The sequence below is a fragment of the Netta rufina genome, assembly GCF_964035555.1.
Source record: "Netta rufina genome assembly, chromosome: 19".
NCBI lineage: Eukaryota > Metazoa > Chordata > Aves > Anseriformes > Anatidae > Netta > Netta rufina.
This window is the reverse complement of record NC_140143.1, coordinates 280,776-307,308: the sequence shown is the minus strand read 5'-3', so window position 1 is coordinate 307,308 and position 26,533 is coordinate 280,776. Positions and strand designations below refer to the sequence as shown.

The following is a 26,533-nucleotide window of genomic DNA, read 5'->3' as shown; positions in this document are numbered from 1 at the left end:
ATGCAGAATGGCAGCTCCACCACGCACCGCTCACTCATCTGCACAAGTGAAGCTGAAATTTCCAGGCAGAACAGTTACACCAGCAGGCAGGCACACAAGTGTTGAGAACGCAAATTAAATTGTTTAGTCATTTTTTAATAACAACAGCACTTGTTTTGGTCCCAGAGGCAGCTCATTTACACGCAAATGCTCAGCTCGGGGTAGGTTTGTCACCGTGTGGAGTTGTTTGTTTTTAATGACAAACTCCCTTCAGTTTCTGGGGGGACTCGCCACAGCGGGGCTCTTTGTGCTGTTGGCTCAGCCTGGCCCCACGGACCATGAGGGCCGCGGAGGATCTCAGCCAGCAATAACCTGGCCTCCACTCTGACAGCAAGTGGCAGCGGTGGCCACCTCCAGTCAGGAAGAGAAAAGCCCCAGCTGGAGAGCAGCAGGGGACAGCCCCGGGGGAGCAGCCTGCACAGGAGCTGGACAGGCCCCAGCAGCCGGGGCTGGCCTGGCCCCACAGAAAGCAGCCACCCCCATCCTTGTCCCCACGTCACCAGCTAGGCCCAGGGCCCAGCAACGCGCTTTCCCCCACAGCCACGACCCTGCTGACAGTCAGCAAGGGCAGCATTTTTCTAGAGACAAAACATCTTCTGCCCAAAAACAGCAGGTGGAAGCGGGGTCGTTCCTACACTTCCCCAGGGCTGCCCTCAACCTCCCTCCAGCTGCTGAGCTGCTCTGGAGAAAAGCTTTCTGCCACACACAACACCACCATTAGAAGCCCTCTCTGCTCCTCCAGGACCAGCACCAGCGTGGCCCACACAGGACAAAGCCGGAGCCGAAGGCCCTGCCTCAGCTCCCTGCATCCCCCAGAGCAGGAGCATCCGCAGCCCCCCAGCAGCTGCAGAGCTGAGGGGGGCGCAGGACAGGACAGGACTCAGGGCATTGCCGGTGCCATGCTCGAACACTGTCAGGCACCTGAGGAGCTCCAGCAAGGTTTTGGGAGAGGACAGGAGGCTTCGAGTTCTCCAGTTCCCCCTCCTGCCCTGAAGGATCTCCTCCCACACAGGTGGGTGGTTTGGCTCCTGATAGCACCTTGTCACAAATGACACATTCATTAGGAGATGCCAATATGCAAACGCAGGATCTGGGATTAGCACTTGCACAGCCGTGAGATGCTGAGGCCCTGTGGCAGATGTGTGCACACTGCAGCCCTTCTGCAGGCAGCAGGACAGAGCCACCAGGGCCGCTTGTAGACATTGCTTTAGCGTTGCAACACACCAAGTTACCAGCAGAATCCTAACTCCACACCCACCGTGTTTGAGTGACTGCCGAACTGCCAGGACACCTTTCCAGTGCAAGTTGTGCTGCAATCCAGAAAGCACAAAAACTTAGAACAGCATAGCAAAGATCCCCTCACCTGGCCTAGTTCGGTTTTTGGGTGAATTCAGCAAAAATCTGTTCACATGGCAAAAAGGAAGGGCTTCTAGCTAGAGTGATCTCTAACCCTTGTACCAGAATAAATTTAAGATTTTCACAGAGCTCAGGCAGAGCTGCCCACAGCAAAGTTTGTTTTGATGCCTCCGGTGAACTCTTGTCCATTCTTGACATAGCTTCCAGGGAAAAGCCTCCACCCAAAGACCCGAAACCTTTCTACCACCTGGACTCAAGGCCTGAAGAGACCAACAGACAACTCTTCAACATTTTATTAATGATCAGCAACAGAAATTTACAACAGAGAGGACAAAAAATCGGCTTGGAAGGACTGTACAGCACAGTGCAGGGAGTGGCTGAGACACCCAGCACAGCACCCTGGAATGTACGAGGCAGAGAAGGGCTCAGCCCAGCACCTGGCTCTTCCCAGACTCATCCCCTCAGGCCCTGCAGGTTCCCACAGGAGGTAAACATGCTGCACTTCAACCCTAAGAAAACAGTCTTGAAATTCCAGCCCACAAGGTCACTTCTCTTGGTAACATCTGTCAGGCACAAGGTGGACTCTGGCAGCAAGCACAGCTCTGAGCACGGTTCACAAGGAGCGCCAAGTCCTGCGCATCTCGTAGCAGGTGGAGCCTTTGGCAAAACTTGCCAGTGTTCTCATGCCTTGTGCAGAGAAATTCCTCAAACTCACCAGGGAACACATTAGACCTGAGGGTCTCTGTGCCACGAGCCTCGCAACCCGCAGCAGATGCTGAGCTGCTGCCTGTCACTGGGGAAGTGAATGATTCACTGGCAACAGTCACAGCTGGAGGAAGGCTTTATCCAATTAGACCATAAGCAGCTTTTGATCTGGTATTTGTGTAGAGGCAGCAGCTCAGCTGAGAAGCACCACCACCAGCAATCTCAGAGCACAGGGCGCAGTCAGCACCGCCAGCAGCAGGCACACTGATTGGCCTAGCATCCCTACCCATTTTTTTTTTGGGTAAAAAGCTCACAGAGGAATTGTTGGCCGCCCCTTTCTCCCAGGAACGCTGTTCTCTCCAGTCTGTCAAGCAGCCCACACCACCACCTGAAGGGGTGTTCTGAAATGCAGACTCCAGTCAGGACAGCAGAATGTGGAAGGAGGCAGAAAGGGCCCGGGCAGCTGCTTCATTTCCCACCTTGTAAAAGCCAGAAATGGCAGAAAGTAAAAGCACATCAACATGTTAAAACATTAGTTATAATTAAAACCATTTTTTTCTTTTTCAAATCTTCTCCTGGGAAAGGGAATGGGGGCTGATTAACGGAGGAAAAACTAGGCAGCAGGATCCCAACTCGTTATGTCTGCATAATTAGTGCAGGAGGAGCTAGGACAGCTAGGCTAGCACATCCTGTGCACACCAGCAGCGGCATCCTTGTTCAGGGTCCTCTCCAGAAGAGCTCTTTGCTCCTCCAGAAGAGGGCGAGGCTGCAGCATTCTGCGACCCAAGCATCAGCTCTCTGCTGGTCTAGTGCTTCTCTTCCAGTTTCTTCATGGCCTCCAATACTGCCAGCTCTTTTGCTTCCTTCTTCTGGTTCCTAGCTTCAAACTCCAGCCTGCATCAATCATAAAACGCTATCAGAGTCTTATCCGTTCGTCCTTCTAGGCAACCAAAACCCTCTGGAACAGGGGAGCACCACCTTCTCCTACGGTGTTTTGTTACAAGAGTACTTCAGAAGCTTCACCATTAACCTCCCACCCTCCTCTTTGAGAGAGCCAGCACCCAGAGCTTCCTCCAAGTGTTACAATCACTTCTCTCTGAAGTCCCAGGCTCCCACACCAGTCAAACAACACTTCTCCCTCTGAAGATGCTGCTGCTGTTCCATGCTTGGTCTGTCCTAGGACAGACCACTTAGTGCTGCAATACCAAATTCAAATTTACAACTGACCTGAGCTGGAGTCACTAAAGGTGAAAGGCTTAAAAGAGCAAAGCACTGAAAGAAACTGCATTCTAAATCCTTAAGAATACAGCAAGGAAATTTTTTCATTGATAGAGAAGGAGGAGAAATAGTAAAACATGCTGTGAATCACATTCTAATGTAGTATAGTTTACCTATTCCTTTTCCTGTATAGTCTGGTAAATCCACATTTAAGCAGCCTGCCCAAAGTTCCAGAACAAAGCTTTCGAAGATGAAGGACCATTTCACTGTTTCCCTCCTCTGTGCCCTCAGATATCCCTTCCCTTCCTGTTTGATCCCATTAATCAGGCCTCAGACAAGCTGGACTGAACAGCATGCAACAGAACTAGGGGATGAAGAAAGCCAACCTGTTCTTGATGATTCTTTGCACGATTAAATCTGTGGTAAGATTGCTGCCACTGTCCACCAGCTGGAAAATGCCACGTCTCTTCGGTTCCTGTGAACAAACAAAGCAGACTCATCTGTGAAAAACATGAAGGACCTCTGGGTTTACAGCTCAGTAAAGGAAAGCTGAGCAGAAGTCATGGCAGGTCCTGTGGGCACCCAGCCAGGCACGACACAAAATCATCTCCTAAGCTGAATAAATCACTGATGAAAGCAAAGCTTCACGTATTTGGGAGCTGAGCGAGGGATTTGCATAGAGCAAAGATGACAGGATTTCTCATTCTGCCGTGAAGGCATCAGAAAAAGGCAAAACAAAACTGTGACTAAAAGAATGGAGTTGTGAATGATTTACAGGCTCTGCTCCAAGTAGCCACCTGAGAGGCTGATAAAAAACAGAATCACCTGACAAAGACTTGCTTGGGTAGCATCCACTGCAATACTCTGCATGTTAACTCTCAGCCCAGAAGCATGAACAAAGCCATGCTGTATCTGTCACAAATGCTGGCAAAAAAGCACAGATGGCAGCAGCTAGCATCTTACCTCATATGGATCAGAACCATCCTTGTCCGACACCACCTCTGTCATTCCGTGACATACAAGTGTTACCTAAAGAGGAGCACAGAGTCACTGACACAATGACATTCCCTCCAGAAAGTGACAGGAACTTTCCCACTGCACTCCCTGAAGCACAGGCAGGAGATCAGGAAGCCAACCCTCATGTACCAGGCTTGGCAACTCATCCAGAGTTCCCTATTATTATGCTGAGCAGGACCACCTCTGCTATATTGCTGTTTTCCATCACTTTAGCTCTTTAAGCACATCAAAAGCCAGCATCTTTATGTACATCTATATACAAAGACTCTCACCCTGAAGTGATCCAGCAGATCAGCAGTGACAGCATATGGGGCTCCAATCACCACTTCTGAGACATACTAGAAAAAAAGAATCCAGATTAGAAAAAAAAAAAAAAAAAAAAAAGCCACAACAAAGACCAGCCTATCTTCTACATGGACTTGAGTAGGCCACCTGATTATAGATTAAGGAACTCAAATAAGGCAAATAGGAAAGTGAGTTGCTTGGGGTTTTGAGCAACCTTGTCTAGCAGAAGGTGTCCCTGCCCATGGCAATGGGGTTGCAACTAGATGATCTTGAAGGTCCCTTCTAGCCCAAACTATTCTATGATTCTATGATCTTTTTGTTCCACTAAAGATTATGCTTTCTGGTAGGGTGTATACAGCAAATCCCAGAATTAATTGCTCAAAGCATAGATCTCTGGGCCTCCCTACATTTCTTTCCCAGTAAGTTTTTACCCTGCTGCAGAAAGTAGATAGTTGTCTGCAAGAACACAGTTGTCTTTGCATAGAGCAGAGCAGCACTCTGCCTTTTCACTGCTGGTGGAAGAGGTGAGTGGGTGCAATGGCTCAGATTAACCAAGACAACAGATAAGCCCAATGATTCCTCACAGGAGTGTGCCAGCACCTCTGGTAGCATGAAGTGATCAGTCTTATCTTTGCTTTCTCAATGAATAATAAAGATCTTGTACAAGGTTGTTAGCTATGGGTGAACAACATCAGCTTCTAGGCAATTTCTGGAACAGTGGAAGGTGACAGAGCTGTAGGCACTTACCCTACAGGCCAAGACACTGAGTGTTCTCTCATGGATGTTCATGATGGGATAGTTCTTTCCTTTGTAACGATTTACTTCCTAAGGCAAAGCATCAGTCACAATTAGAAGAAACACAAAGCAATTCCTTTCCTTCTCACTTTCTCCCAGTATGAAAAACCAATATTGGCCAATACAACCCTTTCTTGTCTTCCAGCGCACTGCCTGCTCGTTTCAGAAAGAACATGTGCCAAGCTGCTCCATCTCTGAACATTACATACAGACCTGGTCAAAGTGCAACCCAGCGATGATGTAGGGTCTCTCTGACAGCTGGTGAACCTTCTCCAAGAAATCTACGTGCCCAATATCTGCAGACCTGTTTAAGGAATTGAAGCTAACATGGAAAATGGGGAAAGGAAGCCAGAAACAGATGTACCAGGAAAGCACAGCAGACGACAGTAACCCCAAGGATTTTATTTCTGTATTGCTTTTTGCCTATGTGCTAGGAACAGTTGCCTTCCTCCTCCTCTGGCCCTCAGGCTCTGGACAAAAGCCAGGCATCTTTTCAGTTCCACTATTACATGGACTCAGCTTTGCCTCTGTCCAGAATTTCTACCCATTTTGGGTGTTCTGGCACAATGCCTCCAAGACTGTCCTGGGGATGAAGTGTCTGCTCCAAATACCCAGTGCTTTCTAGCAGCAGTCACTTGGTCTGTGACAGCCAGACCTCAAGAAGGACAAGCGTGTGATCAGTAGAGCATGGACAGTATCCAACTATCGTTCTGAAATCCTCTAGCAGCCACAAGTCTCTCTAGAGAGTAGTTCTAACTCCTTGCTCTGTGTCCTGTGACTAAGAAACTGTCATTAGAAACTCTTGCCTTTTCCCTCACCCACATACCTAAAAAACAAAGCAAAGCAAAAACTAAGTCAATATCCTAGTCTAGTGCCTTAAAATACAAGAACAAGCACACCAACACTGTTCTCATAACAAAACAGTCAAGGATACGGAACAGGTCAAAGGCTCCAGCCACATAGATGATAGTGTCTCCTGGCTGCGGTTCCTTTCCTGATGCAAACTGGATGATCTTCTGAGATGTCTGCAGGAACTGGGAGACACCAGTCCATGGACTATGACCTTTTGGTCCCTGGGAAAACACACACCACACACATTTCCTTTTCAAGCTCCAAGAGGAGATTTGGACCACACACATACAGTGCCAGAACACAGCTGTAGGCAGGATTGCATCTTAATTTGCTAGCAAGTATTGCAGCTCTTAGCAGCTTGCACTTTCTACCTGCCTGGCACCAAATATTTCTGCAATCTCACAAAAGCCTTTTTCACTCTGTCAGACATCACCTAAATCATTCCTTCAACAGCCAGCTAAGGAGATGCTGAGAAGAAAGCTTAGGAAAGAAGAAGGCAACAGGGCAGTCCAGGATTTCCAGGAGAGGGAGAACTTACTAACAGAAGAGATACGCAATGCACAACCTACCTATATCTTCTTAGGCATATAATCTTTTCAAGCTGCAAGGCAGCCTACCCTTTCACCTGGCTGAATGGTATGCTAGGCTGGTATCACCCAGAACTTAGCAGGGGCCAAATATCCCAACTGCAGCGAAATCGAAGATAGAGCTTGAGCCCCACCATGCGGCAGTTCTGGAAAGAGCCACCAGGTCACTGGCCCTGGCACCTGCTTTGCTCCCCTAACGTTAGGAACAATAAAAGACGCAACAAAACAAAGACAATTATGCTATGACCAGGACAAGCCACACAAACAACAGCATGCAGAAGGGAGTATGCTGCTGGCGGGGGTCATGCAAAGTACTTAGTGCCCAGATATCCTTCCTTAGATCCAAGAACCAGGAGACACATTAGAACAACAGGCCTGACAAAACCTTCTCCAAAATAAACAAACAAACACACCACCCAACAACATGGTGGAGAACAATTCAGCCTGGTCAGCAAAATCTAAGTGAGTAAAATACTTACTCAAGCTGTAGGACCAGGTGGTTGTTAATGAGGGACAAGCTAACACCCAGAAAAAGCTGATAGCTCTTTAGAGGCAGCCCAAGACATGAGCTGAACATAACAGCAGAGTGCCCCAGGAGGAACACTCTGCTATTTGAAGACCAGGCAACTGAATTCTTTGCAGTATGGAATGCTAGTTACGTGCCTGCTACATAAATGCTTCCCAAACCTAATGCAACACCTTTTAAAACGTAAGCACCAAAAGGAGCATCGCTATAAGCTGCCCCTAGGCTGGAACTCTGGGCACCTGCATCCCAAAGGAAGTGGCAACAAAGAATTTACAAGCAAGCCAAACGAACAGCAACAGCTCAACAAGTGCAGCAGCACTGTGGTGCCGCTAGCATACTGTTCACACCACCAGTACTGCTGGTCCCTTGTGCAGCCACACCTGCCCATTTCACCACCTACAGCAGTGGCAAACATTTACTGAGGTTACTACTAAACGTGAGGGGAAGAAACAAGCCTGCAATACAGGCCAGAAAGCACATTTGGAATCCTTCTCATGACAACAACCAGACGTCTGAGGCTAGAACTCACATTACCTTCCCAAAGTTGTCAGTGTGCTTCCGATAGTCTAGGTCCTCATCCTGAAGGGAGATAAAGAATCAAAATGTTTAAGCACTCACATAGCTCATCCAACCAGAAATATGCATGTGTGTGGCAGAAGTGCTGGGAGGTCCAGGCTTAAACTGCTCATCATCGATCGCTGGCACTAAATGCTGACCAAGTAGTTAATATCTAAACCAGAATCACGTCCCAGCTGGAGTCAAATGGAACTTCCTTATCTGACCTCGACCTGGCAGTGACAGTGGTTCTTGTTCTTGCCCAACCTGCACAGCTGATAGCACTGCACACCTATGCCCTCTCTCAACTATGCAAGCCCCCAATAGGGCAGCGTCCCAACATTTTCCAAAAACACTCCACTGGAGATGGGCTCAGATCTGTGCAGACAGCTAGCGATGCTGTGTCAAATCTTGATGTGAACTTACATATTACTGCTAAGCCAATCTAACAGCCCAGCACGCTGAAAGATCTCCCTCTACCCCCAAATTCTCTTGTTTCTCCATTGTCTCATCCCTGCTATTATCTCAGCGATTCCATTCTTCCATTCAATGGATTGCTTGTTTACTGAGACAATTTAACTCGTTAACCAACAGAACACTACTTCCTTTATTTTGCTTTGGCTAGGTTAGCTATTTATCACATAGTGAGCTGAGGAGACTAGAGAAAGGCCTGATAAGACTCAGAGACAGCAGAAGGCGAAAGCATACAGCTCTGTTAGAAGGAAAAGAATTTCCAATTCTGGCAGCGCTGGGCTGCTAGATCAATGGGGCTGCACAACGTAATTCCACACTCAGAGAAGCTGTAGACTAGCCTGCCTTTCCAATAACATTTCTGAAGCTCACACCAATCGTGATGGATCAAAGCTTTTCATCTCCATACACCTTTTGAAAGCAGCACAGGCTCTGCACTGTGATCTCAGGCAGACTTAAGCAAATATAAAGAGGGTGTTTTGCTGTCACTGCCCATCATCGGTTTGCCAGTTCTCCAAGAGCCTTGGAGCCAGACCCAGGAGCTGCACCACCATTTTGGGACAGCAAAAGGGAAGAGCTGGCATATGCCCTAGACTCCAAACTCCCACCCAAAGCCCTGTGACTCACTATGTTGCTGTGGTGAGCCTTAGTCATGAGCAGCATGCGGCCAACAAGGTCAGTAGTGGACACACCTTGGGTGCGTTTGCATTCCCTGCAGGAAGACAAGCAAAGGATAAAGCAGAAGCCATAGGAGCATATGCCTCTTTCTCTTCCCACTGTTACCACTGGAACACGTGTAAAACCTGGTAAATCCAAACCAGGGATCATCCAGAGAAAGTCTTCCTACTATCTGCCCTTGATATAAAGTACACCGCTTGCCTGCTGAACTTCTGCATCTTCTTCACACAACAGCAACCCATCGTATGAGGAAAACTTACCTTGCACGGACTTCCCAACAGACCTAACTCCCAGTGAGGCTTCAAGACTAGAACCAGCATATACGAGGAACAGGAAGCCCCTATCACTCAGCTGCTAGTCTGCATCACCTTCTGGAAACCAAAATGCCTGGAGCAGCTAAAGCTCTGACGCACTTAATAACAAAATTAAAGTGTGACCTGAAGACAGCTGTATTTCATCTGACTTTCCTTCAGGACAGGAACTCTCAGAAACTGCCCAAAACCGTGTAAGAACCAAAGGAGAAATGTGTTACCTGTATCGCCCAGCTGTCTTCACTTCCTCATAGGTGTCCTTGCCATCTATGGTTAAGGTGATGTCATCTGCAGAAAGAGAAAAGCCTCAGAACTGCACTCCAATCCTTCCTGCACAAGAGCTGTTAGAATTATAGCAATAACTGAATGCGTCCAGCACATAAGCCAGACTGTAATTCCTGCAATCCGAATCATGGTGCTTACACATGTAGTATGTCCTGCATCCCATGGATATATCATGGGATTGCAAGACTCATCTATCTGTAGAGACAAGCATATTCCTGGATGCTAAAGGCCGTTAGCCATCTCACCAATTGTTTTTAAGATACTCCAGAAAATCTGAGCTTGTTGCCCTGGTAGCAATTCCAACAGCAGACACAACGGAGTTGTTGTCTGGAGGACCATGAACAGCTGCAAATATTCCCAGTGTTAAAAAGCACCTTAACTTTAATTTCTCTAGCACTATTTTTATCTGTTCATGTTATGGCTTCCCTAGTCAATTAAGCAGTCCTTCAACACCCAATTCTTCCCCTCAGCGATGGCACTTTTACCATGATATTAATATACCCCTTGAACTCCTATAGAATTAACTATGGCTCACCTTTGGCATGGTTGCTGACTCACTGTACAAAAACCACCTGCTTTTAGTGACAGCTTAAAATCTTCAACAGCAAAAATCTAAGCTGGCTTTCAATTGGCATAATACCCTGTTTACAGTGCAGGCATCGGTAACTCACATGTACTCTCTCTTACATAGTAGCAGTGGCACTCTCAGAAAAGCTGATGAGTTCTAAAACTCCACACCCCGACCTCAGGGCACAGGGACAGGAGAAGAGAACATACTGCAGTTATGACACTGTGTGCCAGAAGAGAGGCACTAACTGCCACTTTCCCAGCTAAGCCCAGCTATTTCTAAACTTACCTTCTGCATAAACACAGCCTTGCAAATCTGCAGCACCTAAGAGTATTATTCAGGTAGAAGTATTGAATTATTTGACAAAAAAGATAAAGGCAGGGAAACTGGAGCAAAGGCCACAGGCACTTCTCTGTTGTCATAATCCCTCACCAAGTCCAGTACAGGGTCACGTACCCCAAAGGCACTTTCAGGACAAGCAATTAAGTTAGCAAGTAATGTGATAATCACCCTGTCCACGTGAAAAAAAAGCATATCTATCTAATTGAACATTAACAATTTATCTACATTAAACAAAATACTTGTCTTATCAATAATAGATAGCTGGGGTCAAATGAGAAAGGAAAAGTGAAAAACTGCAAAGACTATTGCAGATTCAATTAACAAAATTAAACCCCCTTCAGAGGGGTAGGGAGGAGGGGCCAAAACTGAATGAACATGAGACGTAGTCCACGGAAGGGACAGAGTACAAAACCAAGAATGTTTCACCAGAACACTGTTTCTCTTCGGTGACTGCAACCTGAAGAATGTTCATAATGAGAACCGAGTCTCTGACCACAGTCAGCTAAGCACGTTAACAGCTTATCAGCTAGATAGGGACAGAAGCTTTTCAGATCTGATCTCATCCCAGGATAAGCAGATATAAACATGATTGTGTTTTTTGCACACTTTTGAACTTCTGTAACAGTGTTTTTCATGTTTAGGTTGTATAAATAACTTTTTTTCCCGTGCACAATTTTTTTCTTGTGTTAAAGACAATCTCGGGATAATTGTCAGACAACACATTTCATCTTTGTAAGTGAAAGGGATGCTTAAACCAAGAAATCTGACCACTCTCACAGTACCTAACACAAACATGTTTCCCTGAAATACCTGAACACCTGAGTAGCTGCATTGACTAGCGCAGGCACTGGCAACACAGAAATCTGTACAAATGAGGTATCCCCTGAGCCAGAAAGTTCCTTGTTTTGCAGCAGGAAAAACACATAGGCCCTGAAGGTCCCTTGTTAATACAACTGCCACCTCAGAACACCACTCACCACCATGCACACAGAAGTCACAGTTATACTTGTCCAAGGTTTCCAGTGTGGTGACATAGGGAGCTCCTGGAGCAATCTCATCCACCCACTTGATGGCTTGCACCATTTTGTACCTCTCCTCTTGTGTAAAGACAGGGGGGCCTTTGTGCTTGGCAATCTCTTCTGCGTGGGGAAGAAAAATCCAGTTAGAAGCGTTTGAGAGAAACTCAGCTTGAAATTGGTTTGCAGCAGGGAAGGAAGTCCCAGGTAGGTCAGGAAATGTTTTAATTCAGTCTGCTTTTTAAGCATGTGGCAAAGGCCTTAGAATTCACTCTGAAGGCAAAGGGTATCTGTGATTCCCTGCACCTCATACTTCTTCCTGAGCGGATTACCCAGCCCCCTGGCAGCCCCCTAGGGAACATCTCCTCTTCAACAGTAACTTCAAGCTACGTTGGTTTATGCTAGAAAATACGCATCCATACATCATTTTAAAACCAATCTCTACAAGCAAGAATTAATGTGTAGCACTTAACTCTCACATGGGCTTGAAATGACCTTTCTCCACACAGTAATTTGGTTTGGAATACCAGTTCTGCAGTTTGCACCTGCAACACCGATTGATTTTCAACTGGTTCTATTGCTTTGCAGAACAGAACGCAGATCCTCCCCAGAGGAAGCCTGCAAGCTCTGAACTACGCAACCATCGCTGAGGAAAAAGTGAGGATAACTCCACTGCCTCACCCGGGGAAGAAATGCTTTTTCTGTTGGTAGCTGCTGCTCCTTCAGGACACGTAGGAAGAAAGCGGCTTTGTACCGGGATCTCCCCCCTCTCAGGGCTCACGTTGCAGGCTGATTTGAGAGGCAGCACGAGGTGAAAAGCTGAGAAAACCTCTTACCATCCGTGTGGACTCCGACAATCAGATAATCCCCCATAGCCCGAGCCTGGCGCAGCTGGTTGGAGTGCCCGTAGTGCACCATGTCGTAGCTAGAAAGACACAGGCCCTGCTGAAGGCGGGGGCTCGAGGCCGCGCTCGGCGGCCCGTGACCTTCCCCTTCGCCCCCGGGCGATCCCCGCCACGGCCCCGCAGGTTCAAGGTCTCGCTCCCACCTGCCACGACGCACCCGCCCGCGGCCGGTTCCTCACCGGAGGCCGGGGCAGCGCCCTCAGCCTGCCGGCGGGGCGCCCGTTCGGAGACTGCTCCCGCCGGGGGGGGACCGGGCCGCGGCCCCGGGCTGCCCGCGATCGCCACGGGGCCGGCCCCGGGCAGCGGTCGCCCCGCGGCCCCGCCGATGCCCGAGGGCGCCCCGCCGCCGGCCGGCCCCGGCTCTCCCCGCTGTCACCGCCCCGGCCCGCCCGCCCCCGCCGGCGGTCAGAGAGGAGCCTGAGGCACGAGCGCAGCCGCCGCCGTTTATTTCCGCCGCCGCACTCACCAGCCGTCGCACCAGACGCGGACTGGCCGGTGTCCCGCCGCGCCGCCCGCCGCGGGGCCGCCGCCGCCCGCCGCCCCGTTGCGCAGCATGGCCCCGCTGTCACCGGCGGCGCCGCCGCCGACCCCGCCGCGGACCGGGGCCTCCCGCCCGCCCCCGCCCCGCCCCGCGCCCGCCCCCGCCGCCATCTTGGGGCGCGTCAGCACCGGCGGCGCGGGGCGGGCCGGCCCCGAGCCCCCCCTCCCGCGGCCCCCCCCCCCCCCCGCCCTCAGTTGCTCTTCCTCCGCCGGGCGCCCTTGGCGCAGCCGCGGCCCAGCCAGCCCCCGGGCCGGGCGGGCGGCGGCTCCTGCGGCGGCTCCTCCCGCGGCTCCTGCGGCGGCTCCGCGCCCGGCGGCGGGGCCACCGGCTTCCGGGAGTGCGTGCCCTCCTCGCCGGGGCGCAGCGGCTCGGCCAGCGCGAAGATGGGGTCCCGCGCCCTGCGGAGACACGGAGGTGAGGGGCCGGCCGCCGCCCGGGGCACGGCCCTGGCGGGCCCCCCTCGCTCACCGGTCGTAGCTGGGGATGTCCAGCCCGAGCTCCTCCATCAGCAGCCGCATCACCTCGTCGCAGCGGCCGTGCAGCTTCAGGGCGGCCAGGTCGTCCTTCGGCGTCCACTGCAGGAGCAACAGCAGGCCTGCTGCCGCGCGCCTACCCACTGCACAGCCCGGCTGCCCCACGGGGCGGGTCGGGGCACCAAGCCTCGCACCCTGCCGGCATGCTCTGCACCGACAGGCGTGTCACCACGCCCTACACGAGGCTTCCCCCAAACCTGCAAACCCAGGGCCAGAAAGGCTCTCACCTGTAGGTTCACAATATATAGCTTCGGACGACGAGTTGGTGGCTTGCTCATGCACCAAAGACGTGGGTATTTTTTCAAAACCTGCCAGAAAACAGAGATTATCAGCACAGCCAAAGGCACGTGTAACTGAACGGTATCAGCGAGAGGAAAAGGATTGTATTACCAGGAAGGGAAAGAGGGAGGAAGAGAGACTATCACAGATGGTGGGCGAATCCTGACACCAGAGTTTACAGTTGTCTGTTTGGGAGGAGACTGCTCAGCACCAAGGTGTATCACCAAGAGGGAATGCTGCTAACAATCTTCACCGAGTCTCTAAAGTTACCTTTAAGCTGGAACCCAGACAAAGAATCACATCTGCTTTGCTTGCAGCTTCTGTTGCTGCTTCCCAGTTCAGGGGCTGTGTCAACGTCCCCTTCTCCCCAAAGTGGACGATAGTATCTCTCAACTGTGACCCACACTTGTGGCACATCCTGCCAGTGTGATGCCTGTGCAGGGCTGTGCGTTCTGTCACATCAAATACTCGCACATACTCTCTGTTAGGTGTACAGGAAGTGCAGACCTGGTACAGGAAGAAATAAATAAAAGAACAGTTGCATCATTAGCCTCTATAGCCCATTAAAGCCCAGGAACCAGACACTTCTCTAAGAGCAGCACCTTTTGGGGACAACAAAATTGGAAGCAGTAGAACGAATCATCTGGGATCAGATGCTAACTTGAAAACAGTCAGAAGAGCTCGACTAGCAAGTGGCGCTATGGAGTACACACTGGCTATGTGATAGAAGGGATTTAAGGGAAGGCCTGAAGAAGAACAGTCAGACACAGAAGGCTCTAGCAAACACAGAGAAAAAGTTTTGTGGCTTGCTAAGTAGTTCATCCAAAAAAAAAATGATGACCCAAAGATATGAACTAAGCTGAGACTAGCCAATGGACTAATTCTTCCCCTCCAGGGAGAGATAAATAGTTCACATTACCTTCTTGTGAGGCCACCTGACAGTATTTTCATCCCGTTCTGGCTACCTACCTCTATGTACATGTTTCCATGAAGCTCAGATATGGCTGTTCGGGGTAACCCACTCCGCAGGTGCAGCCCATCACAGTTTTGAGACACCACATGCTGCACCTTGAAGAGAATAAAACACTGAGCTAACACAAACAGAAAGCACCCAAAGTATTACTGAAATGCAGGTAACACGTATGTCCTAATATGCACTAAATAGATCTGCTCTGGTATACTGAGCTAACAAAAGAAAAGCATGGAGAACAGACCTCTATGAAAGCTAAATGAAAAGATTCCTCCTGCTAAACAAAGCTCTACTAGGTCTGGCTTACTTTGTGGACACGTCCTCAGGCCAGCCTCACAAGGAGGCAAACACAAGCTATTGAAGAAAAGGCACAAGGGAAAAAACATGCCTGAGCTACCATCTGGAGCTGGCCTGATGAAGACTCAACTGTACAGGAACACAAGACAGTTGTTCCTACATGGATGTAGTCACCTCAGTAAGGGCACTGGTTATACAATCTCATGAAAATAAAATTATTCCTTTTGGGTTTCATTTATCTTACTTTGGCAGTGCAGCTCAAGTAAGACATGGGGAAAAAAAGTCTTACCAAGTTATGCTTGTGTAGGGAAGCAATGCTCATATGGGTGAGCGTGGGCTCAGCCTCACTCAGATCTGTAGCCCTGACAAGAAAAAAAAAAAAAAAAAAAGCAGAAATTGACATTAATTTCTCTTTCAGTATCAGCTTTCTGCTTGTCATTGTCAGTTCAGAATTAGTCTCCTGAGTGGCTGCAGAACTGTCGTTCCAGAAAAGAGGAAGGAAGAGAAGTTCAGTAGTCACCTCCTTACCTGATGCTCCTGCCCTTCTGCAGCAACGTCCATATGCCATTAGGGCCTCTGTAGTCTGGGATCGAAGCTGCCTGCATTATGGGGAGAGACAAAGCATGACACCCTGAGTCATGTACAAGGCGTGATGGGAAAGCTCATGCTTCTTGTCCACAAATGCATCAGCCTGCTCTCACCCAGGATGAGATGCATTCACCACTGCATTTTTATTCAGTCCAAGTTTTCTAGCGGCTCCCTAATTCTAGCAACCTTTTTTTTTTTTCCCCCATATTTTTACATTTCTTTTCTCCAGCATCTCTTCTCCTACCTTGCAGTTCTCATTTTCACCCCCAGTATTTATTTTCTCCATTACTGAATCCCTCCAGAACTCTTTTTTTTTTTCCTCCACTTGTTACTTCACATTTCCCCAGACAGAACCCTATTTTTGAATCTTTTCGTTATTTTCACTAATCTGATTCCTGATAACTTGTACACAGTGATTGTTAGCACATATTTATGACATTAGCGTTCATACACCCTGAACTCTGCAGTTCAACAATATTAATACAGCATCCTAGACATCACGTCGTCATTTGGATTCCACAAAAAAAAAAAAAAAAAAAAAAGTCTCCAAACATTGCAATACTCCTGAAGGAGCTCCCAAAGCTCCAGCCACTCACCCCCAAAGAATCCTACCGTACTGATCCCTGCTCCCGTGTAGATGACAAGGTGCTTGGCATTCCGAACAGCAGCAGCCAGCTCAGTGACCTTTCTCTTCAACTCCTCTGGTTCGTCACAAACCTAGGAAATAAAACTGAGCAATTCCACGTTCCCGAGATAGAGCACGTCACTGACCCTGAAGGAATTGCTGTCTCCCTGGAAATTTTGACATGGGTCTAGCCTAGCTGAAAGAAGTGACGCACAAATACGATCACAGGCAGTTCCGAAATAAAAGAAAGTGGGTGTTTGCTGGCCGCATTGCATATTAAAGACTGAGGAAAGAAGTTTCCTGGGTGGTGGCACACGAAGACCCACCCTCCCAGGAGGCACACCCGATGAGATCCGCACACATTTTGGCAAACGTGGAAATTCTGCAGCTTCTGAACGTCTGGAGCCGGGAGACGGCCGAGCACCGCCACCGCCTCAGGGGCCTGGCGCGCTCCGAGTAAGGCGGCACGGCGGCTTGCAGCCGGGGCCGGCACAGCTCCGGGCCCCCCCGGAGCACCGGGCCCCCTCCCCGGCGCCGTCCCCGCCCGCCCGCCCGCCATCCCGGCCCGGCCCCGCCGCCCACCTCCTCCTGCCGCCGGCGCAGCCGCTCGCGCCGCTTGCGGCGCCGCTCCAGCTCCCGGACGATGTCGTCGCTCTCGCTCAGCACCTGGCACTCCTCGGGGCTCCGCTCCGCCGGCGGCTTCCTCCAGATGCGGGACACCTGGCGGCACACGCAGCGCGTCACGGCGGCCCGGCCGGCCGGCGGGCGGGGGCCGCGCTGCCCTACCTGTCTGCGCCGGTCCCGCTGCTCCTCCTGCTGCAGGAGCTCGGCGCGCGCCGCCGCCTTCCGCTCCGAGCGGCTCAGGCTGCCGCCCGCCGCCATCGGCCCGGAAGCGCCCCGCCAGCGCCCCGCTTCCGCCCCCGGCGCCCGCCGCGCGGCGCCGCTTCCGCCGCCCGATCGGAGCGGCCGCCCCCCACCCCCCCCCGCCCCGCCCCGCCCCGCAGCGCCCCCGCGCGGCCGGCGGAGCGCGGCCGAAGGAAGCGGCAGGCCGCGGTGTTTGAAAGCATTTTATTGTCATGTACAAAACAACGGCGGCCGCGCCGGCACCAACACTATGTACAGCAATAAATAACGCCCGGCGCCGCGCGGGGCAATAACTTAGCAATAAATACCGCCGCCCGCCCGCCCAGCGCGGCCCCCGGCCCGGCCGCCCCCCGCCCCGCCGCCGGGACCGGACCCCCCGAGCCCCCGGGCGCAGCGGCCCCGGCCCCGGCCCCGGCCCCGGCCTCGCCCTCGCCTTGGGGCCGGGGCCGGGGAGCCGGGCAGGGCCGGGCCCCGCTCGGTGCCCGGCGGCGCTGCGTAACGCGAGAGGAACTTTACACAATTCACCACAAGATACACAAACCCCGCGCCGGGGACACCTCACGGGGCTGCTCCGCGGGCAGGCGGGGCCGGAGCCCCCCCCCCAACCACTGCATCAAAAGGGCACCGGGGGAAGGAGAAAGGAAACACAACACCCTCCACAGCAGGAAACCGAACGGACGAGCACCTTAGGAACAAGAACTGTCACACTCCAGAACGCTATATACGAGAGAAATAGAGGGGAGAGAGAGAGAGAGAGAAAAGAGAGAGAGATCGGAGTGATGGGCTTGGGGCAGGGGCTGTCTCACACAGGCACAGGATGCCAGGTGGCAGGGGACGTGGTCCCCTTGAGCATGACGCGAGATTCCTTGGACGCTGCAGAAATACATTACTTGGATTCCAATACTTCACTGAGAACAAAACCAAAAACACCACGCTAGCATGGGGAAGCAGCACTCACGAGGGGACCACATCCCCTCCAACGTCCCCAGGATGGAGCCGGACAGAGCACTTCACGAGCAGGGAACCATCTCGCCTGCAGCCAGAGCCTGAACCTGCGTGGAAAGGATCCCCACACCAACAGAGCTGGTTTACCACGCAGGCACACTCCAGCAGTAGCTTCGCGCCTGCTCCCCCTCAAGCAGTGTCCTCACCAAATGCATTGAGCCACTCAAAGCAAACTGGGACCACAAGCTAGCAAATAAAGCACAGGGGAGGAGAAGTGACAGCATTAATGGCCGGTCAAGTCAGTGCTGATGCCTGCTCTCTTTGTCCTCCTGACTCACAGCCTCACTCCAGAGCAGCGCAAGCTCTTACTGGCAACAACAGCTGCCATCCAGCAGGCAGGGAAGGACCAGGGTGTTCGCAGAGTACAATGAGAGCAAATTCACCAGGGCTGTGGGACTGTCTGCCATCGCCCACTCTGTTGATGGGATCCTCCTCACAACAGTCTGCAGCACCTGGAGCTCAGCTCTTACCCAGTCCCATACACAAAACCTCATCTGCTCACTCCACAGGTTTCAGGCCTCCAGCTGGGTTTAGAACAGCTCTCTTGCCAGGTTAGATCTCAGGCTGGCTCCGGTAGGGACATGGTTGAGATTTACACCCTGAGCCAAACTGGAGGACTCTTCTGTTGTGGAGCATCCCCTCCCTCCTGTCACCATCCACCAGGTGGAAGACAAAGGCTGGAGCCCAGAGATCTGTGCTAAGTGCTGCACAGCAAGCAGCCCATCCAGCAAACAGCAGGGAAGCAGCGTCCCAGGCACCTCAACTCAGAGAAGAGAAAGCCCAAGGGCTGGGAGGGTGAAGCCTGAAGGCAATGTTCTCACCCACAAAGTTCACTGGGAAAAGCACCCCAAACAACTTCTCTCTAAATTCACAACCAGTGCAAAGCTGATGTTCCCCCTCCAGCAGGAAATCCCCACCAACCACTGGCTCCTCTCCTGCCACTGTAGTTTTCATCAGCTTTACCTGCTTCTCAGCCCAGAGAAGAGCAGTACCAGTTCAGCTACGTGAGAAACACATCACCAAAAAACTCCTGGTGTAGCGAACTGCACTTCCCCACAAGACTACAGCTTCACTTGTCCCATCCTTGCCTGTCCCCTGTGCTCAAGAGACTTTCAGCAACCAAGAGATCATCACATGGACTTCAGCTCCATGTCCTGCTTCTCTAAAACAACTCAGTAATCAGCTCAAGTCTTTCAGGGAGGCGAGGGAGGAAGGGGTTGTTAAAGTGTTTGTGGAAACGGATCCTGACCACAAATAGTTTCTCAGCTGTGTCACGCAACTGTAAGTCTAAGCACCTTACCAACACCCACAGCCAGAAGCTGAACCAGGAAAGAAAGCAACCACATCACAGCTTACTTTTCAGTAATATGCAGACACTCAGCACAAGAGGCTGCAGCTCCAGGACTGGTGCAGGTCCTACGCTGCCCCAAATGGCTGGCAGACTTGCCTCTTGTCAGAGGAGCCACAAGAGCAACACAAGCTCTGACCACAGGACCCAAATCCAGTTCCAGAGTTCAATCCCATCAGTCTCCTCCTCTCCTTAGTTCTCCCATGTGTTACTTCTCCACCAGCGTTGCTGGAGGAAGGAGAGAGCAGCTCCTCTGGCAACATTTCCACCGTTCAGGTAACTCGGGTACCCAGCATCGGCTGGGTAGCGAGAGGCCTGAGCTGTCTGTGCAGAAGCAACTGCTACAACACCCAGAGAGAGAAGCAGACCTCGTCCTGCAAAGCACCTCTGCAGAACAGCGTTCTCTGGGCAGGCATCACTACTTCATTGCACCAGCTGCTCCTTTTTGCCTTTAAGAAAAGCAGCAACTTTGCCTGTGTGCCAGAATCCTCCTGGAGAATTCGGAGAGACTCCAAGTCAATCTCTCGCTTAAGCTCAGGGAAAACAATGGAAGCATGAAAACGACACCACATGGCAAAGGCAGCCACTGGCACCACCACACCACAGCGCCACGCACGAGCTCAGAGAGCACAGAGAGCGCAACACAAGGGGACACAACGGAAGCCAGCAAGATCGAGAATAAGTCACTTTTGGTACAATTGCAAAAAGATATCAAACAGGACTTGCCTCTTTTTTTGTCTTTTTCTAAGTTTTATAAATAAAGTCTGATAACTCTTTATAAAAACTAACCTCAGAGCCACAATCAGTTTGCGGGAGGTTCACGAGAAAATTTAAAATTATTTATTTATTAACTTTTAACTAGCAAAGTCTCCGAGAATATTTCCCCATTTATATGGCCAAATATTCTCACCCTCTCGGATAAAAAAAGCTGACTATAAATACGCTCTTCTCTTCTGTCTGATTTTCATTTTAAACTTAGATAATTTAATAACTCTTAAAATGATGTTTCTCTCTTTAAATAAAGGGCTATTTAACCACATAAACTGGTTGTGTAAACCATCACACTAGAGACACTTGATACCCTCAAAACACGGGGACAACTAGTGATTTTGGTCTTGTTCAGTGCAACGCATTAGGCACAAAACCGGCCTGCAGTCAATATGGTACCTTCCCTCCCTCCCTCCCTCTCCCCCAGGTGCTGGGCCCCCTCTGTGGGCCCTGTCCTGGCTCCCTCCCCTTTGCTGGAGCAGAGGCAGCAGGGCACGGCAGCATCTTCCCTTCCACCACCACTAGTCCGCATTGCTAACGCAACAGAAGTTTGAAGGAAACCCACCGCTCTGGCACAGAGGCACACCTAGAAACAAATACCAAATCTATTATTACACAGAACACCCCAACTGCGACTACTGGTACCAGATGAGACAAAAGCAGCAGGCTCAGGCACCTGGCAGTCAGGCACCGCGATACACCACCTGGAAGAGTAATGAAATAAAGCCTTTGGAAGTGACTGAAAACTAGGGTTCCCAACCCCCAGCAAGAAAGCCTCCCTCCACGCCTCCCCCAAGCCACCAAAAGCCCACTTGCCGCGCCGTCGGCCACGCTGCGCAGACTTCCTTTGGCCAGAACACCAAGATCTCACAGTCTGTCCCAAGGGCAGCTGAGGGCTACAGACTGCTGGGTGGGAGGCTCTGTCTGCACAGGACAAGGGATGCATCACCACTGCTCATACAAAATAAAACCAGAGCGATCAGCAGGCCAGTCCTGGGCCAAGAAGAAGGAAACCGGACCCGTGTGGGGAGGGTTTGTGCTTTGGGGATTCCAGGCTGGTTTTGTGCCTAATTGCCCTGCACAGACAAGCTCAGGCAACACTCGCTTCACTAAGACCGGGCGTCCGTTTTGGATTTCACTATTGTGATGACACTAGTAGTAGCAACCTTGCCAGGGACGAGGGGCCCCATGCTGGAGGCGAGAGGCCCCCGCACAGGGGTGACAGGGCTCCGGGCCACGGTTCTGGCGAAGTTCTGGAGTGCCTCGTATTTGGAGCGGAGAGCATCGAGTTCCATTTTCATGCTGGCGTTCTCAGAGGCCAGCTTCTCCACCTCCTGCTGCAGCTCTGCCTTCTGCTTCTCCAGTTCCTCCTTCTGGGTAACACGCTTGACCCTACAGCTGGCTGCGTAGCCTCGGTTCTTCAGCGTGCGGCGACGCTGCTTCAGCTGGATGATCTCCTCCTTTGACAGGCCCCGTAGATGCTGGTTCAGCTCCCGCACAGACATGGTCACCAGCTCCTCATCTGTCAAGCTGGTCCCATTCTCGCCTGGCTCCCGCTTCACCTGGAAGAGAAGGCCGCATGCATTCACGAAGCCTAGAGCAGGTACCCACACCCGCCCCCGCTTCCCTCCCCTTGCTGCTTTACCTTCAAGGCCTTGTTTCCTTTGTTGGGGGTCGTCATAACACGACAGCCTTGTCAGTCGGGTTCTGGAAGGGAAGGGGAGGTCAGGTTAGCCCCACAAGATGAAGCAGAGCCTGCAGCTCTCTGCTTCTGGAGCGGAGTCCAGCAGCAACGCCCCGTGCTGGTGCACATCCCACTCGCCTCCCCAGACAACGCTCAACAAGCCCCCAACTGCACTGGACTCACAAGCGACAGGTTCTGTCCCCGAGCAGAAACTGCTGCCCTTCTACACCCCTACGCCCATGGAGACTTGCAGCAATGCTGTTTTTTGTTTGGGGTGGGGGAAAATTAAAACAAACTAGGAGGAGCCAGAATACACGGAAGCCACATCTTTAAAAATAGCCTGGCAGGCAGCAGGCTGCGTCCAGAGCACGCCTGCTCCGGGCCAGTCACGCTGACTCAGCACGCTGGCAGCCTGCGCCTCTTGCTCCCAGCCTCAACATCGCAGCCCCCAGGCACGGCGAGGCGCCTGGCCGCTGCAGCACGCCCTCCCCAGCTGCTGCCCGAGCACAACCAGAAACTCCTCAGGACAAGAGTCCTACCAGACTCCTGGCGATCCCAAGGACACAAACCAGCGCGGTTCATGAGCAGGTGGCCCTGGTAGCAATCAGAGGGGAAGCCTTCGCCTCCACAATGCACCTCCCCGGGCACAGAACACCATTACTGCGGTCGCTCCTCTCCAACCTTTCTCTGCTTCCCAGCAAAGCCACCGCATGTAGATTGAAGTCAAAGACCTGCAACCTGACACTGCCGCACAAGCAAGCATGTGGGCACGCTGGGATGCCATCACAAGGTTGTGCTGACACCTCAGCAGCCCCCACCTCTCCCAGTCACCCAAAGCTGACCCCCAGCTGCAGGTCTTTTCTATAAGGAAGTCCCTATCAGTCTGAGGCAAGGTCAGGACAGCACCACCGTCTCCCTCCCCTATCTTCAGAGCCACGATACACTCACAATAGAACAACGATTAAGGGAGACCAAAACCAGAGGAGAGCAGACTCCTTCACTGCCAGGGAAGGTGGGATTTCAGAACAGGTATGAGCAACTCACAAGCTTGTTTTTATACTGAATCATATCGGAGCTCCTGTTTCTGTCCCCACATACCTCCTCCTCTCAGGCTTTAGTTCAGAATGCTACTGCACCACCCAATGAATTGAACCCCCAGATATCACTCGACAATCATGTCTCAAGCAATCTGGAGCTGAGGGCGTCCTTAAGCAAGGCAAGCATTCTTGTACAAGTGCAATCCACAAGCACCTTTGTACCTTCAGTCCCAGTCAACGGCAATTTAGTTTGCTACTATTTTGGTTGCTCGATTTAAAGGCTAGAGTTATTGCCAAGAACAAGCCAAGGCGTACAAGTCAGCAAATATGAACTTGTGCTCTTCTAGCAGCTGTGGCTCAGGCTCCCCACAGTGCATCTACTGCCTGTTAGAGGTGAGCGGGTTCAGCATTCTCTAGGACACCTAGCAGAGAAGTAAAATTCAGATGTTCCCGAAGACTCGAGCCTGCCAGGAGGCAGGCTATTTATACCCAGAGGACAATGTTCCTTGCAATGAGATGTCCGCTACAACCTGACAGTGCTAGTGTAAAAGGGTCACTTTGCCAGCCAAAGCAGGTAGCTGCACCAAAGCAGGCAAACAGAGGATGGATCACACACAAGATATTGCCTTGTGAAGATCAGTTCTTCACTTTCCCATACCATTCTATTTTTTTCCCCTCTGTTCCCCCCGGCAAACAAAATGCCCACCGGGGAAAGGAGCAGAAGGAAGGGAATCACTGGAGAGGCTAAAAATATAACCACTTCAGCACCTCTCTGCACTGCTCTCTGGTGAGCACAAGGGACACCAAGGGCAGCTACAGTCAATGGTGCTGCAGAAATTTGTTTGCCTTGCAGTGCTAAACAATTCTCAGCTGTCTGGCAAATGCTCAGACTTCCTTCATTATAGCAGAGCTGAAAAAACAAACAAGGCAACAACCGTGCTGCACCAGGCAGGGCACAGGGAAGAGAGCTTCTTGGGGCAGGCTGCAGAAACAGGAGAGGTGCTCACACAGTCTAGACCCTACAAAGTCAATGACTTACTCCATCCTTTGCATTACGATTTCCATTAAATCTATATAAACCCACAACTGGAAATGCTAAAGAACGGACTAACCTGTGGGAGGAAATCGGATGTTCAAGTTTACAGCCAAATTTGCTCAGCAAAACCCTTTACTAGGAGAATTCAGAGGTCTATCAAGCACTAGAACTTCTACCTACATCATATAGCTAAAGGTGATGAAGTGACTTTTTCAAGGCTGCCAAGAGGAGTAATTTTAACAAACCTCACTGCAACCTCCCAAACCCACAGCCAAACCACTTTCAGACCTGAGAGCTGCTGTGAGGAAAGTCAGTGCAGATGCGAACCAAAAGGGTCTGTAGCTGAGAGACAACAGCTGGGGTTACCCCGCAGACTGTGACAGCCCCAAAAGCTGAGATGGGGTCAAGAGAGCTATCAGAAATCAGACAAAAGAAGAGACTGGTTCCAGCCCCCTTGCAACAGGGAATTAACTTTCTTGAATTGAGTATTTTTACCCAGAGGAACAGAACTTGGTCAGGCCTTGTTCTCAGAGCAGCCTCCACTCTGTAACAAGGCCATGCCTGAAAGCACCTGGCGATTTCACCTCCCCTTTATCCCACAGCCCCCTTTCCAGAAGGACCAAAACGGAGATGCAGCCACACACAAGCCTGCCAAACAGAATGGGAAGAACGGCCTGGGAACTAGCTGGTGGCTGTCTTCTGGTCACGTTTAAAGGACTGGAGATGGGGCTATCTGGCGGCTGGCCCATAGGACACACAGAGAGCTGGCGCTGAGACAGACCAAACTTGGTTCAACTCTCCAGACTACTGATTTCTCAGCATTTGATAGCTTCCCAAAGAAAGATCGCACTGAAAAGAGCCAAATGTGATGACTGCAGTGAAGAAAATGCAGCCTCAACACATTTCCCGAGAGCTCTAAAGGCCTGAACTCAGCACAAGTGCAGCCAATTCTTTCCTCAGCTTGAAAGCACCACAAGGGAGCTGACAGCACCGCGCATGATTCAACGCAGGCCCCATTCTCCACATTCCTGATCGCGGAACCGTGCCACGAGCCCAGTGTAAACACGGTGACGTCAGGCGCAGGCTGGCCGGGACGGCGCCGGGAGGGAGGCCCATCTGCAGGGACGTGGGGGCAAAGCAAGGGGCCGAGCTCCTCCGCAGCCTCCGCTGCGCAGCACACACAGAAGCGTGCGGTTTTGCTGCCAGCTGTTGGGCACACAGCACGAGAACGCTCTCCCCCAGTGTGGATTTCGCATTCTGTTCGTTTGTTTTTTGTGCAAATTAGTTCGCGCGGTCCTCCCAGGAATCCAAACAGATCAGGCAGTTTCCCCCATTACACCTGACGTCAGGACAGCGCCTCTGCTGTGTGTCCCCACTTCTCCCTCGGGAGTCCCCGGTGAACTCGCGTCCAACCCAGAGCACTTCCCCAGCAATTCTTCGCTCGAGGAATCTGCCCACGGAGCCGGCTTTAGCGGAGCTTTCACAGATAACGGCAACAGCCAGCGCTCCGAGAGCCCGTCCAGCCTCCCGGGAGCGCCTTCCTTCCCCCACGCGGTTCAAACAGCCCCATCCTGGAGGCGGCCCCGTCCACGAGCTGCAGCACCCACCCCGCGCACCGCGAACAGCAGCGTGGAGCGAAGCCCCCCCCCGGTCGGGGCTCCCGCCCTGCTCCGCAGCCCGGCGGCGGGCTCGCCTCCCGCTACCGACGGCGGGCGTTCGCTCCGCTCGGGGCCAGCCCGGGGCCGCTCCCGGCGCCTGCCGGGACCACGGGGACTGCCCGGGGCGGCGAGACCGCGGCCCGGCACCGGGCAGGGGCCTCAGCCCCGCGGCCGCGAGCTCCCTCCTGGGCGTCCCGGGCGGGCCTCGGCGGGGGTGGGGGGGAACGAATCCCGGGGCCGGCCCGCGGGCGCCTCGTCCCGGAGCGGCGGAGCCGAGGAGCCGCCGGGAAGAGCCGCCCGACGGCCCCGTCCCCCGGAACGCTCCCGCTCGCGGGACGCGGAGGGGCGGGGGAGGCGGCGGGGGCCGTGCACCTGTTGCCCGGCCGCCGGGGGGCACCGGGCAGGGCAGGGCAGGGCCGCGCCGCGACACGGGCGGCGCCGGGCGGCCGCCGAGCCCCCGCCATGAGTCAGCGGTGGGGACCCCGCGCGGCGCCCGCCGGCCCCGCCCGCGCCGGCGCCCCCCGGCCCCCCCCGGCCCCGGGCGGCGGCGCCCGCCCCGCCCCGCCCCCGGGGACCGGCCCCGCCGCCCCGCCCCGCCCGGTGCCGGGGCCGCGCCCGCGCCGCGCCTCCCGCGGCCGCCGCCGCCGCCTCCTCCGCCCGCCGCGCGGCCCGCGCCGCCCGCGCCCACCTCGCGACGGAGCCGGCGGGGGCCGGGGCCGGGCCGGGCGGAGAGGCCGCGCTGCAGGGACCGGGACCGGGACGCCGCTCGCCGCCGCCGTCCGCCGCCGC

General features: G+C 52.7%; 3 protein-coding genes across 8 annotated transcripts; all 3 read right to left on the bottom strand.

The window, feature by feature from the left end:
- Positions 1-1,678: 1,678 nt before the first annotated feature.
- On the bottom strand, positions 1,679-13,112 carry PCYT2 (phosphate cytidylyltransferase 2, ethanolamine). 2 transcript variants are annotated; one of them, XM_084298577.1, is made up of 13 exons: positions 12,978-13,112; positions 12,443-12,531; positions 11,568-11,729; positions 9,617-9,683; positions 9,034-9,118; positions 7,915-7,959; positions 6,350-6,488; positions 5,629-5,711; positions 5,368-5,445; positions 4,608-4,673; positions 4,282-4,347; positions 3,705-3,793; positions 1,679-2,994 (listed from the first exon to the last, which is right to left on the bottom strand). In XM_084298577.1, the coding sequence occupies exons 1-13, from the start codon at positions 13,064-13,066 to the stop codon at positions 2,907-2,909; spliced, it is 1,146 nt and encodes a 381-aa protein (XP_084154703.1). In that variant the 5' UTR covers positions 13,067-13,112; the 3' UTR covers positions 1,679-2,906. The 2 variants fall into 2 exon arrangements, with proteins under 2 accessions (XP_084154703.1, XP_084154704.1); XM_084298578.1 differs by lacking the exon at positions 12,978-13,112 and adding an exon at positions 12,655-12,903.
- Positions 13,113-13,241: 129 nt separating this feature from the next.
- On the bottom strand, positions 13,242-17,253 carry SIRT7 (sirtuin 7). 2 transcript variants are annotated; one of them, XM_084298576.1, is made up of 10 exons: positions 17,131-17,253; positions 16,927-17,064; positions 16,332-16,436; positions 15,660-15,730; positions 15,421-15,493; positions 14,834-14,932; positions 14,135-14,371; positions 13,813-13,893; positions 13,521-13,627; positions 13,242-13,450 (listed from the first exon to the last, which is right to left on the bottom strand). In XM_084298576.1, exons 1-10 carry the CDS (start codon positions 17,224-17,226, stop codon positions 13,243-13,245), a joined length of 1,215 nt encoding a protein of 404 aa, XP_084154702.1. In that variant the 5' UTR covers positions 17,227-17,253; the 3' UTR covers position 13,242. The 2 variants fall into 2 exon arrangements, with proteins under 2 accessions (XP_084154702.1, XP_084154701.1); XM_084298575.1 differs by having other exon boundaries at positions 16,927-17,248.
- Positions 17,254-20,730: 3,477 nt separating this feature from the next.
- MAFG (MAF bZIP transcription factor G) lies at positions 20,731-26,533 on the bottom strand. 4 transcript variants are annotated; one of them, XM_084298672.1, is made up of 3 exons: positions 26,433-26,533; positions 21,975-22,036; positions 20,731-21,891 (listed from the first exon to the last, which is right to left on the bottom strand). In XM_084298672.1, the coding sequence occupies exons 2-3, from the start codon at positions 22,008-22,010 to the stop codon at positions 21,439-21,441; spliced, it is 489 nt and encodes a 162-aa protein (XP_084154798.1). In that variant the 5' UTR covers positions 22,011-22,036; positions 26,433-26,533; the 3' UTR covers positions 20,731-21,438. The 4 variants fall into 4 exon arrangements, with proteins under 4 accessions (XP_084154798.1, XP_084154800.1, XP_084154801.1 ...); XM_084298674.1 differs by lacking the exon at positions 26,433-26,533 and adding an exon at positions 25,694-26,052; XM_084298675.1 differs by lacking the exon at positions 26,433-26,533 and adding an exon at positions 22,553-22,822.